The sequence below is a fragment of the Lipotes vexillifer genome, unplaced genomic scaffold (assembly GCF_000442215.2).
Source record: "Lipotes vexillifer unplaced genomic scaffold, Lipotes_vexillifer_v1.1 scaffold51, whole genome shotgun sequence".
NCBI lineage: Eukaryota > Metazoa > Chordata > Mammalia > Artiodactyla > Lipotidae > Lipotes > Lipotes vexillifer.
Genome location: NW_006786770.1, coordinates 854,098 through 871,262, shown reverse-complemented (window position 1 = coordinate 871,262; position 17,165 = coordinate 854,098). Strand labels below are relative to the sequence as shown.

General features: G+C 42.8%; 1 protein-coding gene across 1 annotated transcript in view; it reads left to right on the top strand.

Moving 5' to 3' along the window:
• LOC103088113 (meiosis 1 arrest protein) overlaps window positions 1-17,165 on the top strand; it is a 68,493-nt gene that overhangs the window by 50,695 nt on the left and 633 nt on the right. Inside the window, exons 4-5 of the mRNA XM_007459429.1 lie at window positions 11,155-11,328; window positions 16,317-16,479. Of these exons, the coding sequence (XP_007459491.1) occupies window positions 11,155-11,328; window positions 16,317-16,479 (337 nt within the window). The remainder of the gene's footprint in view (window positions 1-11,154; window positions 11,329-16,316; window positions 16,480-17,165) is intronic.

Here is a 17,165-nt window from a genome sequence, read left to right as displayed (position 1 = left end):
CTCCCTGGGTAGCTGACTAGGGCTGGAAAAGAGGCATGTCCACTACAAGCTGAGGGATCTCTGCTTGTGTTCTGCTCATGGGATTCCCAGATTCCTCTCCCGTCTTTCCACTACTGCCCACTACCACCACAGAACAGGAAAGCATGTGTGGGAGGCCTGGGCTGAGACATGGGCATCCCACACAAGCTAATAGTTCGGCACACCTTCAAACAAATATTTTTAAAATACTAATTCAACAATTGTTTAGGAGCCAAAGGCTACAACGAGGAAGAGAAAGGGAAGGAGTACTGGCTCTGTTCTGCCCAGTCTTGCACACTTCCCTAAGCAGAGCCAAAGCCTTGCAGTAATGGAACCCACCCTTCTTAGAAATAGGTGTAGTGACTACCTGTTGTTACATGAGTGTGTTCCTTTGTGGGGGTCTCATCCTTCACCCCAGCGGTTTGTGCTAGTCCTCACTTCCTCCCTTCTGCTTTAGCCTTCTTGCTATTCCTCCAATATACCAAGCTCATTCTCACTTCAAGACCTTTGACCTTGCTGATTCCTTTATAAGGAACAGTCTTCCCACAGATGTTTTCATGATTCAGTCCTTCACTTGGTTCAAGTCTCTGCTCAACTATTACCTTCTTAGAGCATACTTCTTCCCTGGCCAGCCAAGGTAAAGGTTCACACACACACACACACACACACACGCACACACACACACACACACGCACACACACACATACACACTTACCCTGATTTATTTTTCTTCATAGTTACCTATTATTATCTGTAATTGTTTTCTGTTTTATTTGTTTATTTTCTGTTCTCCCACTAGAATGGTAAACCATGAAAGCAGAGAATTTGTCTTTTTCTTTGTTGACACCAAGCAGTGCCTAGCTCATAGAAGGCACTAAATAAATAATTATTTGAATGACAAATTAAATGATTGAATAAGTGAATGAATGAATGAATGGCAACAGTAGTCTCCCTGGGAGGGTATAGTTCTGGGAAATAAATTTTCTCTATCTCATTACACTTCTGCTTATAGACTGGGGCCCTAGGAAGATGATCACCACTTGGTCAGTCCTGTGCTCACTTCTCTGCAGAGGACACGCTGCCTTAACCCCCACTACCCCTGTTACCTCCTTTCAAGGGGCTTCTCCTTTTTCCCAGGGTCCAATCATTACCACCACAAATGAGGCATATGAGCTCAGAAAGACAAGCTAGACTGCCCCTAACATTTTGAGCTGTCAGAGACTATCCCCTTGCAGTTATTGATTTTAAGACAGTGGTTGAATGCCTCTGCACAGTTGTTCCTGAGCAAACTTTGTCTGCTCTGATTACTTATCCTAGTTGTTAACATCCTGAAGCCACTCCTGTACTCACAGAGTACACAGCACTGATTGTAAACTGACCCAGGAAGGCTAAAGTACCATGATTATATAGTTTCTGTAGTGGTTCTTGACATTTTTGGGGTCACAGAGCTCTTCTGAGAATCTGATAAAAGCTAAGGTCCTATCCCCCTCCTCCACCCCTCCAAAATACACCTATACACATATAGACAAAATTGTATACAATTTCAGGGGTTCCCAGAACCCCTGAAGCCCATCCATAACACTCAAGGACAGCTATCCCCCTCCTCCACCCCTCCAAAATACACCTATACACATATAGACAAAATTGTATACAATTTCAGGGGTTCCCAGAACCCCTGAAGCCCATCCATAACACTCAAGGACAGGTAACATGATGGTCATTTAGAAAGAAATAGGGGGCTTCCCTGGTGGCACAGTGGTTGAGAGTCTGCCTGCCGATGCAGGGGACATGGGTTCATGCCCCGGTCCGGGAAGATCCCACATGCCGCGGAGCAGCTGGGCCTGTGAGCCATGGCTGCTGAGCCTGCGCGTCCAGAGCCTGTGCTCTGCAACGGGAAAGGCCACAACAGCGAGAGGCCCGCGTACCGCAAAAAAATTAAAAATAGAAAGAAATAGGTTTGGCCTATAGGTCAAGACCTTTGTGGGACTGGGGAGGATGTGCAGGACTGGCCAGGAGCATCATTTTCCTGGGCTTCTACTTTAGACATTCTATGTCAAGAGAGAAATATAGCCATTATATATGTAAGTATGTGTTAAAATGTTAAATTCTCCCATTTTAAACACATTTCAATTTTGTAACACTATTTTAGGGTTGACTTCTGAAAAGGATTGCTTTAGGCATTACCTTACTACCTTTAGGCTTTCTTAGTCTTTCCCATTATTGTGCCTCTTCCAGAAAAGCTTAGCTCAGTGAAGGATGTCACTGCTTATGGCCACAGGGAGGCAGGGTAGGTCCAAAAACTGAATGTGAATGCCAGCTGCAGCTAGACTGCAACAGACTAGGCCTTCTTTTGTCAGGAAGACACTCAGAGCCGCCACCTTCACTCCAGTAACCTTTCTAGTTCATAACAGTGTGACCAGCCCCTGCTAGCCAGTCAATATGGAAGCTGTTCTTCAACATCTGAGAAGTCTCCTTCCCATTCCCCAGGTTTAGTACATTTAGTTATATTTGTGAGGAACACAGGACCAGATGTTGATGTTCTTACGTATGTTGGTGGCAGGGAGAAAGTCACCGAGACAAGTGATTGGAAAAAAAAGAATTTTAAAAAAAGAAGGCACATTCTTTTCCTATAAGAGCAAATCATTTTGTTGATGAGAGAAAAGGAAGAAAATGCCACTTGTTAGACCTACTGCATGCATCACACACACACACACACACACGCACACACACACACACACACGCACACACACACATACACACTTACCCTGATTTATTTTTCTTCATAGTTACCTATTATTATCTGTAATTGTTTTCTGTTTTATTTGTTTATTTTCTGTTCTCCCACTAGAATGGTAAACCATGAAAGCAGAGAATTTGTCTTTTTCTTTGTTGACACCAAGCAGTGCCTAGCTCATAGAAGGCACTAAATAAATAATTATTTGAATGACAAATTAAATGATTGAATAAGTGAATGAATGAATGAATGGCAACAGTAGTCTCCCTGGGAGGGTATAGTTCTGGGAAATAAATTTTCTCTATCTCATTACACTTCTGCTTATAGACTGGGGCCCTAGGAAGATGATCACCACTTGGTCAGTCCTGTGCTCACTTCTCTGCAGAGGACACGCTGCCTTAACCCCCACTACCCCTGTTACCTCCTTTCAAGGGGCTTCTCCTTTTTCCCAGGGTCCAATCATTACCACCACAAATGAGGCATATGAGCTCAGAAAGACAAGCTAGACTGCCCCTAACATTTTGAGCTGTCAGAGACTATCCCCTTGCAGTTATTGATTTTAAGACAGTGGTTGAATGCCTCTGCACAGTTGTTCCTGAGCAAACTTTGTCTGCTCTGATTACTTATCCTAGTTGTTAACATCCTGAAGCCACTCCTGTACTCACAGAGTACACAGCACTGATTGTAAACTGACCCAGGAAGGCTAAAGTACCATGATTATATAGTTTCTGTAGTGGTTCTTGACATTTTTGGGGTCACAGAGCTCTTCTGAGAATCTGATAAAAGCTAAGGTCCTATCCCCCTCCTCCACCCCTCCAAAATACACCTATACACATATAGACAAAATTGTATACAATTTCAGGGGTTCCCAGAACCCCTGAAGCCCATCCATAACACTCAAGGACAGGTAACATGATGGTCATTTAGAAAGAAATAGGGGGCTTCCCTGGTGGCACAGTGGTTGAGAGTCTGCCTGCCGATGCAGGGGACATGGGTTCATGCCCCGGTCCGGGAAGATCCCACATGCCGCGGAGCAGCTGGGCCTGTGAGCCATGGCTGCTGAGCCTGCGCGTCCAGAGCCTGTGCTCTGCAACGGGAAAGGCCACAACAGCGAGAGGCCCGCGTACCGCAAAAAAATTAAAAATAGAAAGAAATAGGTTTGGCCTATAGGTCAAGACCTTTGTGGGACTGGGGAGGATGTGCAGGACTGGCCAGGAGCATCATTTTCCTGGGCTTCTACTTTAGACATTCTATGTCAAGAGAGAAATATAGCCATTATATATGTAAGTATGTGTTAAAATGTTAAATTCTCCCATTTTAAACACATTTCAATTTTGTAACACTATTTTAGGGTTGACTTCTGAAAAGGATTGCTTTAGGCATTACCTTACTACCTTTAGGCTTTCTTAGTCTTTCCCATTATTGTGCCTCTTCCAGAAAAGCTTAGCTCAGTGAAGGATGTCACTGCTTATGGCCACAGGGAGGCAGGGTAGGTCCAAAAACTGAATGTGAATGCCAGCTGCAGCTAGACTGCAACAGACTAGGCCTTCTTTTGTCAGGAAGACACTCAGAGCCGCCACCTTCACTCCAGTAACCTTTCTAGTTCATAACAGTGTGACCAGCCCCTGCTAGCCAGTCAATATGGAAGCTGTTCTTCAACATCTGAGAAGTCTCCTTCCCATTCCCCAGGTTTAGTACATTTAGTTATATTTGTGAGGAACACAGGACCAGATGTTGATGTTCTTACGTATGTTGGTGGCAGGGAGAAAGTCACCGAGACAAGTGATTGGAAAAAAAAGAATTTTAAAAAAAGAAGGCACATTCTTTTCCTATAAGAGCAAATCATTTTGTTGATGAGAGAAAAGGAAGAAAATGCCACTTGTTAGACCTACTGCATGCATGCCATTCATGCAGGTAATCATCTCACTTCTTATGCCTCCTATAACTATGAAATAGGTTGTGCTATCCCCACTTTGCCCAAAGTCACATAGCTAACAACTTGCAAGCCACAATTTAAACCCTGGTCTTTCCACTACATTCCACCACCTTTCATAAGCTCAAAAAAAATTAAGAAAACCCTTCAGGAGAAACAAAGTAACAAGTATAATTAGTATTGCCCATATGGAGTCCACAGATACCCAGGAGGTACTGATTAAAACCAATAGGGAGGATATAATTAAGCATAACTTCTTGGACAAAGTCAGTTCTGAGTTGGAACCTGGAGGAGCTGCAGGCCATGGATTGACAAGAGTAATAAAAGCACTAAGGAAGGAAGTCACGTGGCAGGGAGACTAGCTCAGTTGAAGCAGAAGAGTTACAGGAAAAAGTAATGAGAGGGCTTCCCTGGTGGCGCAGTGCTTGAGAGTCCGCCTGCCGATGCAGGAGACGCGGGTTCGTGCCCCGTTTCGGGAGGATCCCACATGCCGCGGAGCGGCTGGGCCCGTGAGCCATGGCCGCTGAGCCTGCGCGTCCGGAGCCTGTGCTCCGCAAATGGGAGAGGCCACAACAGTGAGAGGCCCGCATAACGCAAGGAAAAAAAAAAAAAAAAAAAAAAAAAAAAAAAAAGTAATGAGAGCTGCGGAGGAGGGAGCAATTGTTTAACTCAACAGGCACTTGCTAATCTTCAGCTCTCTGCAAGCTGCTGAGCTGAGGGATGGAGGGGTGGGGGTGTTGCTAGTTTCTCAACAGGTAGAGAAGAGGAGGAATGTATTGATATGAGCCATACAGAGTAAGGGAAGAATGGGGGTATTTGAGGAATAATGAGTAGTAACAAGTGGTACAGAATGAGTGAAGGGAATAAAGATGACAGCAGGAAGGCAGTATGTGCTCTTTAGGAAAGGAAGGATCTGATGAAACTATGTTTTAGAAAAATTAACTGGTAGTAAGAAGTACCAGAGGGGAAAGAATGGAGTTTGATGGGACAGCTAAGAGGCTACTGCCATAATCCAGGCACAAGGAAATGACTGCCTGGACCAGTGACAGAGAATACGGAAAAGAAGTTCTCTCTCTAAAGCGTTCTGGTTCACACATTAGTCTTTAGCTTGGATAATGTGAGAAGGTCCCCTCAAATCTGAAGCAAAACGCCTCTATGGCGATTACCTGAGAACTTTTTCAAAGGAAGAAGCTCTGCTCTGTGGCTCTTCCAAGAACCTGTAGGTTAAGAAGTTGGAAAGAACTCTCATACCATATACAAAACTAAACTCAAAATGGATTAAAGGCTTAAATGTAAGACCTGAGACCACAAAACTTCCAGAAGAAAATATAGGCAGTAAGCTCTTTGGCATCAATCTTAGCAATATTTTTTTGAATATGTCTCCTCAGGCAAGGGAAACAAAGCAAAAATAAACAAACGGGACTACGACAAACTGAAAAGCTTTTGCACAGTGAAGGGAACTATCGACAAAATGAAAAGCCAGCCCACTGAATGGGAGAAGATATTTGCAAACGATGTATCTGAAAAAGAGTTAATATCCAAAATATACAATGAACCTATACAACTCAACATCAAAAAACGAACAACCCGGGGCTACCCTGGTGGCGCAGTGGTTAAGAATCCGTCTTTCAATGCAGGGGACACGGGCTCGAACCCTGGTCCGGGAAGATCCCACATGCCATAGAGCAACTAACCACGTGCACCAAAACTGAGCCTCCACTCTAGAGCCCGCGAGCCACAACTACTGAAGCCCGCGCGCCTAGAGCCCATGCTCCACAAGAGAAGCCACCTAGATGAGAAGCCCGTGCACCGCAACAAAGAATAGCCCCCACTCGCCACAACTAGAGAAAGCCCGCGCACAGCAATGAAGACCCAACACAGCCAAAAATAAATAAATAAATAAAATAATTTTTTTTAAAAAATGAACAACCCAATTTAAAAATGGGTAAGGGACCTAGATAGACATTTTTCCAAAGAAGACATACAGAAGATCAACAGGCACATGAAAAGATGCTCAGCATCACTAATCATCAGGCAAATGCGAATCAACATCACAATCACTTCACACCTGTCAGAATGGCTATTATCAAAAAGACAGCAAATAATAAATGTTGACAAGGATGTGGCGAAAAGGGAACCCTCATGCACTGTTAGTGGGAATGTAAATTTGTGTAGCTACTATGGAAAACAGTATGGAGTTTCCTCAAAAAATTAAAAATAGAACTACCATATGATCCATCAGTTCCACTCCTGAGTGCTTATTCAAAGAAAAAACACTAATTTGAAAAGATATATGCACCCCTATGTTCATTGTAGCACTATTTACAGTAGCCTAGATATGGAAGAAACCTAAGTGCCCATCAACAGATGAATGGATAAAGAAGATGTAGTATATATACACAATGGAATATTACTCAGCCATAGAAAAAAAAAGAATGATATCTTGCCATTTGCAACAACATGGATGGACCCAGAGGGTATTATTCTAAGTGAAATAAGTCAGGCAGAGAAAGACAAATACTGTCAGATTTCACTTATATGTGGAATGTAAAAAACAAAACAAATGAACAAACATAACTAAACAGAAACAGAGTCATAGATATAGAGAACAAACAGGTGGTTGCTAGAGGGGAGGAGAGTAGGGAGAGCAGAGAAATAGCTGAGGGAGGGTAAGAGGTACAAACTTTCAATTACAAAATAAATGAGTCACAGGTATCAAATGTACAATGTGAGGAATATAGTCAATAATTACATAATATCTTTGTATGATGACAGACGGTAACTAGACTTACCATGATGTTCATTTGGGGATGTATAGAAATATCAAATCACTATGTTGTGTACCAGGAATTAACATAGTGTTGTAAGTCAATTTCACTTCAAAAACCAACAAACTCATAGAAAAAGAGATCAGATTTGTGGTTACCAGAGGCAGGGGGTGGGGGAGGGTGAATTGAATTAAGGTGGTCAAAAGGTACAAAATTCCAATTATAAGATAAATAAGTACTAGGGATGTAAGGTACAACATAATAAATACAATTAACACTGCTGTACATTATATATGGAAGTTGTTATAGAGTAAATCCTAAGAGTTCTCATTACAAGAAAAAATTTTTTTGTATTCCTTTAATTTTTTATCTATGAGATGATAGATGTTCATTAAACTTATTGTGGTAATCATTTCGTGATGTGCATAAGCCAAGTCATTATACTGTACACTTTAAACTTACACAGTGCTATATGTCGATTATATCTCAATAAAACTGGAAGAGAAAAAAGAAGTTGGAAAGAACTTTAGCAACATTGATGGAGTGTCTGCAGGGAAGACTGGCATTTTCCTTCACAGAGGCAACATGTTTCAGGTCTGGTTCTTCAGCTTTACAGAATCAGAAAGCTGATTTTATCAACATCCTCTCAGAGATAGAGTCACCTTATCAAGCTCAAGACTAAAGTATTAGCCAGAATATTTTAGAGGAAGAACCATAACCACTATAATCACCAAGAAGAACAGAAACTTGACAAACACATCCTGCCATCGGGATGCCTCACTGAGCCAGCATGCCCTCTCCTCTGAGCCACGCTTGGATGATGGCTGCCAGCATCTGCCGCTGTTGCTCCTTTCCTCTGTGCTCCATTTCTGGCCAACCCTCTCCCCTTCTAATGAGCACATTCATTCTTTGGATAAGCCAGTACCATCCATAAGCTCTAGTCAAATCTTGCTCTGGTCTGTAAGCCATTCTCCTTTTTTTTAAAATTTATTTATTCTTTATATGGTTTTTTTTAATTTAATTAATTTATTTTTGGCTGCGTTGGGTCTTCGTTGCTGTGCTCAGGCTTTCTCTCCAGTTGTGGAGAGCGGGGACTACTCCTCCTTGCAGTATGTGGGCTTTAGGCACGTGGGCTTCAGTAGTTGTGGCGCACGGGCTTAGTTGCTCCACAGCATGTGGGATCTTCCCAGACCAGGGCTTGAACCCATGTCCCCAGCATTGGCAGGCGGATTCTTAACCACTGTGCCACCAGGGAAATCCCCATTCTCCTTTTTTAAGGTGACTGTTTTTCATAGACCTCATCACTCTGTATTGATTTTATTGTTTAATTATTTGAGGAAACACCTATTGTTCTTATTTCCAGATTCTCAGCTTTGCTATTGTCCCCATGTACTGCCCATGGTAGGAATTTCTAATCTTCAACCCTTTCCCTGGGGAGAAAAAAAACACTTATTTGTCTTATCCAAAATTCTGTTGTTTGAACTTGGAGCAATATTATCCTCTCTACTTTTTTTTTTTTTTTGGTACGCGGGCCTCTCACTGTTGTGGCCTCTCCCGTTGCGGAGCACAGGCTCCGGACGCACAGGCCCAGCGGCCATGGCTCACGGGCCCAGCCGCTCCGCGGCATGTGGGATCTTCCCGGGCTGGGGCACGAACCCATGTCCCCTGCATCGGCAGGCGGACTCTCAACCACTGCGCCACCAGGGAAGCCCCCTCTCTACTTTTTGAGATCCTTTGTTCAATTTCATTTATTTAGTTCTTTATCTGCCTCCTTATGCTTTAATAACCATTTTGCCTCTCTGAAGAGAAGCTGTTCAGTCATTTCCATACTTCTTACTCAAGTTGAAGTCCAGGCTCAGAAAAATTACTTCTTGTTTTTCCTATGACACAATAAGTTTCACATTATTAAAAAGAACGTTTCTCTTCACTCATGAGGAACGTTTCTTTGACAATGACTTCATATTTATCACTGTAGTACCTGAAAACATAGTAGAGCAGACGAGATTTTAAGGAGAAATGGTCAAGAATAATGTTGCTTTATAAACTCCTTAAGGCAAGGAATATCATATACCTTTGTATATTATTTCATCTTCTATGTAGTACATAATTAATATTATTGCTTGATGCAATGAATGAAATAGCTAGTAAGTTAATGAACCCTCATAACTATCCACAGAAGATGGTAGAGGTTTTTTTTTTTTTTTAAGTGAAAGCGAGTTTATTTAGAGAGATACACATTCCATAGGCAGAATGTGGTCCGTCACAGAGGGCGAGAGCAGCCGATGGTACAGTTTTAATTATACTGGTCAAAGAGAAATGCATTTGGTGCCCCTTTTCAGCCACAGAATAAGTCGATAAATATAATATGAAGTCACTTAAGTCTCACCACACTATCCCTGCTTGGGTGCCAATACGTTGGACTGAAGCCCTTTGTTTCCTGTGGAGAGTCTGCCACCTCTGCAGACTCGTCCTCAGGAATGTCGTTCTAGAAATAAACCAGCTTTCTCCTTGGGGTCCATGAGTCATACATAGAAGTTAATTCATTGGAGCAACTGGCTTTTCTTAGGCCCTTTGTCAAAGTATTTCAGAGAGTGCCTCATGGTGAGGCAAAAAAAAGTCATGCTCCTCTTCAGTTTCTTTCCAGCTCTTGGCTCATTTCCTCTCTCAGTGCTTCCTCCATCACCTTATACTTGGCTTTTACTGACAAACTTTACCTCCAGGCCTAGATCCCAATTCCTGAGCTAGTGTTGCCTAAAGAAGGAAGTAGACCATCAAAGCCTCATTACCCCACCTACCTACTCTCATTTGGAGATTCAGATTTGGAGTCAAATCACACTCCACCAGACCATCCCTGTCTTCTTGGCTGCTAATCACACTTGTGAGATATAGTATGTCAATAGCAAACTTGTATAATCTGTGTCAGAAGGTGGAGCTCAGGAATTCATCTTTTTTTCTTTTAGTCTTTTTTAAATTTATTTTTTTTATAACAGAGATAATAACTGAATACATTTTCACTGTGAAACAGCAACATAAAACTAAAGTCCCCCTTGTTAACTAAGTATTTAACTTGCATTGCTATATTATTTTTGGCTGTTCTTATATTCTAGAGTTTTTAAAAATATTCAATACAAGAAATACATGAATACAATAAAATACAAACACTATAGAAGTATGAATAATAAAAAGTGAATGTATCTCAGAACTCTGCCCCATTTCCTGTCCACTATTAACAGTTTGATAATAGCCTTCCAGAGCTTTGTAAGAGGCATTTCCATACATATGTATGCACTTAGGCTAATAGTTTTATTTTTATATAAATGGGTCCATACCATACATCTGTTCTAGAACTTTCTTTATTCTCTTACTATCTCCTAACTTTCCATGTCAGTACATTTAGCTTTACTTTGTTAACAGCTGTATAATACTCCACAGTCTGTGCCATAATTTATTTAAACATTCCCCTATTGATGGGCATTTGAATTGCTTCCTGTTTGGGGTTTTGATTATTTGTTATTGCAACAGTGCTGTACTGAACATCTTTGCATATGTTTCTTTGTGTACTGTCCAAGAACGTCTCTAGGCTAGATATCTAGAGGTGGAATTGATGGATCCAAAAATGGGTGCATTTAATATTTTATATTTTTCAAAATTTGTAATTAAAGAATTAAACACTTTAACCACTGTTTCCCTTTCTTCTGCAGAGAGTTCTATCCTGGGAACTGATATTGACCTTCAGACTATAGACAATGATGTTGTCAGCATGGAGATTTTCTTCAAAGCCTGGCTGCATAACAATGGAACAGACCAAGAACATGTCCACCTTCTTCTTCCTTCACGGAGTTTCAGCAACATTTCCAGAGCCAGAGATAATCCAAGTACACACCCCCCAAAAGACATATTATATAGATAATAATTATCCTAGTCTAGGATTAGGACTCTATATTGGAAAGTCATCAGAATACAGAGTAGATGAGGTTTAGGGATTGGAGGAGGATTGGATGAGGCTCTCCATGTAAGCATGAGGAGTAAGAAAAGAATTTCTAAAAAGTAACCACCACAGTTAGAAAATTGAGCCTGATTAAGCCCAAGACTGCAAGGGCCAGTTAGTTTCAGTGTAAAGACTTAAACACCTCAATAATAGGGCATCAGCTACACTACATAAGAGCACAATGAATCATATGTTTTCTCAATTTTTCATTTTTGATGCAGCAGTTATTGACATTATAATTTCAGGTAAGCTGGTACCTTGACAATATCAATAGGGCCTGTGAGGAGAGGAAAAGAACCAAAATTAAATGATTAAATAGAGGTCTTCTCAATAGGGAGACACCAAACTGAGGGGAACTAAAGCAACTACAGAGGCAAGCCCCAGGGAGTACAACTAGTGGCCCTAGACCATGTTCACAAAGTATGTTCTGGCAATTGTGGAAACCAAGAGGTCAAACCAGTGTTCCAGGAATGTCAGCAAGGTCCTGGATATTGTTCTGGCTGACAGTGTTACTTAATTCAGGTCCCACTAGATTGTAGAGATAAAGCCATTTCTAGTCTCCATCCCCTTTGAAACTTGGCCTAGGACCTGGGTGGCAGGGCCTGCAAATGGACCCATCAGTATAGTCAGCCACAGCTCCAAAGGGAACAGATTAAATTTTGTCTTCCCCTTTACGGGTGGGAACTCAATGAGAAAAATGGGTACAGACTTCCTTCCATCCCCAAAGGGGAGGACACACACTGGTCCTTTCTTTCTGGGGATAGCCACTGGGTGCTTAATCTCCCTCCCCCTCCTCCACATTTCAATCTAGGGCCTGGGATGCCTTTAACAACTTAACTTGATTTTACTGTCTTTCTTTTGTGTGTAAAATTTTCTTCCCAGGACCTCCATTCCATGCACTTTGTCCAAGACTAACAGTACCAATTACTCACTTCTTATCTATTTTCCCCAAGCACTATGTTAACTCCTTTCATTGCATCATCCCCTTTCACCTTCATAACAACAACATGGTGCAGGTACTATTATCATATGTCACTGAATCTAAGATGCTGTCCATTATAAGATACACCATTATTTTATAGACCACTGAGAAAGAAAAACAATGCCAATTAAATGTGACACATTCCTTTTTTATCACTTAGAAATATTATTTTATTCTTACTGAGAGAGTTCTTTTAGATTAGAGTAGTAAGAAAGGGTTAAGAGTACCTGTCTGGTCGATGGTGATTGCAAGACATATATAGAGGGGCTTCCCACGTGGCGCAGTGGTTGAGAGTCCGCCTGCCGATGCAGGGGATACGGGCACAAAGTATGTTCTGGCAATTGTGGAAACCAAGAGGTCAAACCAGTGTTCCAGGAATGTCAGCAAGGTCCTGGATATTGTTCTGGCTGACAGTGTTACTTAATTCAGGTCCCACTAGATTGTAGAGATAAAGCCATTTCTAGTCTCCATCCCCTTTGAAACTTGGCCTAGGACCTGGGTGGCAGGGCCTGCAAATGGACCCATCAGTATAGTCAGCCACAGCTCCAAAGGGAACAGATTAAATTTTGTCTTCCCCTTTACGGGTGGGAACTCAATGAGAAAAATGGGTACAGACTTCCTTCCATCCCCAAAGGGGAGGACACACACTGGTCCTTTCTTTCTGGGGATAGCCACTGGGTGCTTAATCTCCCTCCCCCTCCTCCACATTTCAATCTAGGGCCTGGGATGCCTTTAACAACTTAACTTGATTTTACTGTCTTTCTTTTGTGTGTAAAATTTTCTTCCCAGGACCTCCATTCCATGCACTTTGTCCAAGACTAACAGTACCAATTACTCACTTCTTATCTATTTTCCCCAAGCACTATGTTAACTCCTTTCATTGCATCATCCCCTTTCACCTTCATAACAACAACATGGTGCAGGTACTATTATCATATGTCACTGAATCTAAGATGCTGTCCATTATAAGATACACCATTATTTTATAGACCACTGAGAAAGAAAAACAATGCCAATTAAATGTGACACATTCCTTTTTTATCACTTAGAAATATTATTTTATTCTTACTGAGAGAGTTCTTTTAGATTAGAGTAGTAAGAAAGGGTTAAGAGTACCTGTCTGGTCGATGGTGATTGCAAGACATATATAGAGGGGCTTCCCACGTGGCGCAGTGGTTGAGAGTCCGCCTGCCGATGCAGGGGATACGGGTTCGTGCCCGGGTCCAGGAAGATCCCACATGCCGCGGAGCGGCTGGGCCCGTGAGCCATGGCCGCTGGGCCTGCGCGTCCGGAGCCTGTGCTCCGCAATGGGAGAGGCCACGGCAGTGAGAGGCCCGCGTACCGCAAAAAAAAGAAAAAAAAAAAAAAAAGACATATATAGAGCTGTTAGTAAGTGAAAAAAAATGTGTCTTAAAATGAATAAATATAATATTATCGCTGTTTTACAGATGAGAAAACTGAGACAGAGAAATTAAACATTTCTGCACAGAAAATTAATATTCAAGCCAGAATTTGAAGCCAGGCAACTCCATATCCCATTCTTAACCCTTAGGATTAGAAATCTATATTTTATACATTTGACTACTCTCAGCCTAGAGGACATTCATCAAACTCAAGTCTATCACATCCAGAGCCTGGGCCCTTACCTACTATGCAACCTGCCTCATGCTGGGCAATTTTGAGCAAAGGGGCTGCCTCATGCTGGGCACATCTCTCATTAGGAGGGCTGGGGCCATCCAAAGCCCGGAGCTCCTACAGCCAGCCTTTCTTCTACTGTTGCATGGCATTTGCCCATGGTAGTGTTGAGAATTTCTCTGCTTTGCCCTCCCTTGTTCCATGGCTTTCAGCACCAGGGTCAGAGCCAGAATGTTTATCTCCATCTGCAGTTATGTTTTGGAAACCACAGGTCTTAAGGATGGGTGGTAGAACTTAGATCCAGACTCTTCTGCTGAGGAGGTCTTCACTGGAATCCAGATGCTCAGGCATAAGTTGGAATGAGGTCCAGAGAAAGTAGGCCTCCTCTGGGGTGGGTGTGACCCACATGAGAGTTTAAACAAGCACAATAAAGACCATATCATAGTTATCCATTATTTACAAAACTGATGCATTGCCCTATATGTAGATTTCTGGAAATGTGGTTCCCTACAAAAAAATAAAACAAAACAAAACAAAAACACTGAGCTCTCCTACTATAGAATCTTTTGAGGACTGCTCCTCAGATATTCACTTTGACTGCTCCTTACAAGGTTCTCCACCCAACACCACCTGCTTCTGTAGCTGCCTCGGGCCCTTCACCCACTCTCTAGGTGCTTCCCTCAGAGACATCTTTCTCACAGTGCATAGTCTACCTCAGCTGAGTGTCTTTTCCCATATCTTGGGTTTGGGGGTCTGCCACCTCTGCACCTGAGTCTGGGTGGTGAGAAGCATACCTGGTTCTAGACTCTAGCCCTGGTAGAGCTTTGGAACATTGCTGAGACTTCAACTCCAGTAGTTCTCATCCCTGGCTGCAGTAAGAATCACATGAGGGGCATGTGGGCTCTTCCCGGACTGGGGCACAAACCCGCGTCCCCTCCATCGGCAGGCAGACTTTCAACCACTGCGCCACCAGGGAAGCCCGAGGAACTTTTTAAAATACCAATATCAGCTCCATCCCCAGAGATCCCAATTTCATTGGTGTGAGGTAGGGGCCAGACATCAGTACCATTTGCAAGTTCACTAGGTGATTCTTACTACAACCAGAGTTGAGAACCTAAACCAGATGAGCACAGCCATCTAGTCCTAAAGCCCAGGGACCCAATAATGGAGCAGTCAGGCACAGAGGAAACGAGGGGACGCTGAAGTCCTAGGCAAAGTCCCTCCTGCACTTCCTGGGCTCTAGGACACACCTGGCCAAGAGCTGTCTCACCCAGAACTGATGTCTAGGTCTGATTGCTAGGCCCAGGAGGGCCAGCTAGATCTGACATCTATTCTGGCATCCTATTTTTTCTACATTATTTCTACTTTCATTTTTACATCATGTTGCAGTTACTACAGTCATTTCATAAATCACTGACGTCAGCTACTAGCCTTCTCACAGGTATGCAGCACTCATACATTCATAGTTTGTTAACACTATTTAAACCCAATATACATTTTATTTAAAACCTTCATAATATCAAGGATTCAAATCTAGTGCAACAGAACATTGTACACTGTGACATGTGGATGTACCTGCTGGAGCAAAAGCTTAATACAGAAGCAGATGAATAACCCATACACAGTTAGTTGAAGCCCCCTCAGAACTGTTGTCTGGTGCCACAATCATGTTCCAAGGCCCAGAAGATTCTATTCACTTGGGGAATTAAAAAATAAACTATTTCAGGAAGCTATTCCTCTCCCTCCCTCGAATGTCCCTAGAAGAGCTCACAGAGAAGCAGTAGCTGTCAGCTGACTGCCTGACTTCTGCTTTCCTGTTCTTCCTTCATCTGACCTGCAGTCTTGCCAAAGCTTAGCCACAGGGAAGCAGGAGGGGCAAAATTTCCTTCTGTGATTGCCAAAAGGCCCTGCATATTTCAGTGTAAGCCGCCTCCTCCGCAGAGGACACACGTTCCTCTCAGACTCGATCACAAGCCAGATCTCTCACTATGAGATGACTGCTCAGCCAGCCCAGAAGTTAAGAAAAAAATCATATGCCACAACCGGAAAATAAGTTACTTGTTGTGTAGAGCAATACTGTTCCAGACTTGCTGTCCCTTCCCAAACCAACTGTACTCTCCTCTGTCACTCCCTGGCCTCCTCCCAACCCTTACTTGCTGGGTGGAGGTGGAATTGGGTGGCAGATGTTCTCTCTTAATCGTATAACCTGAAGTAACCTGTGACAAACAATCCCTCCCCCAACGCCGTTTTTATTGTAGTGTGCCTGAAATGTGATCTCCAAGAGCGACTTCTCAGCCCATCCCTGCTCCCTGGAACGGCTGATGGCTCCTTGAGAATGGATGACCCCAAAGGAGACTTCAGCACCCTCTACCAGATGGTTTCCCAGTCATCGGCCTCTTGTTACAAGCTCCGGGTGATCAAGTATGGCCCAAGAGAACCTCTCCCATCCATGCAAATATTTATTCTTATTGGTTCCACAGCTAGGAAGAACAGAGGTAAAGGGCATCCCCAAGTGTCAGGCAGCAGGGAGTCAGTTCCAAAGCAGCAACTACAGGTATGGGCATAAAAGAGTAAGGTCAGGCTGCTTAGTATGCGGAGATGAATGAGGAGATTGTGGAAGATGTGCCTCAGTAGGGTATTCTGAAGTCTGGATGAGGACTGGAAATCCAGATAGTCTCTGAGAATGCAGAGGAAAGAGAAAAAAAAGATCAGCAGAATGATGTTTATCCATTCAGTAAATGTTTATTGAATACCATCGTGACAGAGATCTGACCTTCAAGGAGCAAGTGACACATAGGATCTACCCCACCTTCCCATTTCTTTAAATACTAGAATATTCCTGTTTCCAGAAGAATCAGTTCCAGGGTGGAATTAGCAACGATGGCAAAGACCATTTTTCCTGCTTCCTAGCTCCTATCACAGTACCCATGTACAGTTATCGGAGTAAGCTTGTCCATGGATTTGTGACCATGGATACTGCTGGGGAACCTCCTTAAATGTACTCTCTTCTTAAATGTGTCTTCTGTCAGCACCTTGCCACGGAAGAACTAGGCCTGAGATGCAGATGTTTAGCATACTATTGTGTAATGTGGTCGCTGCAGCAGGAA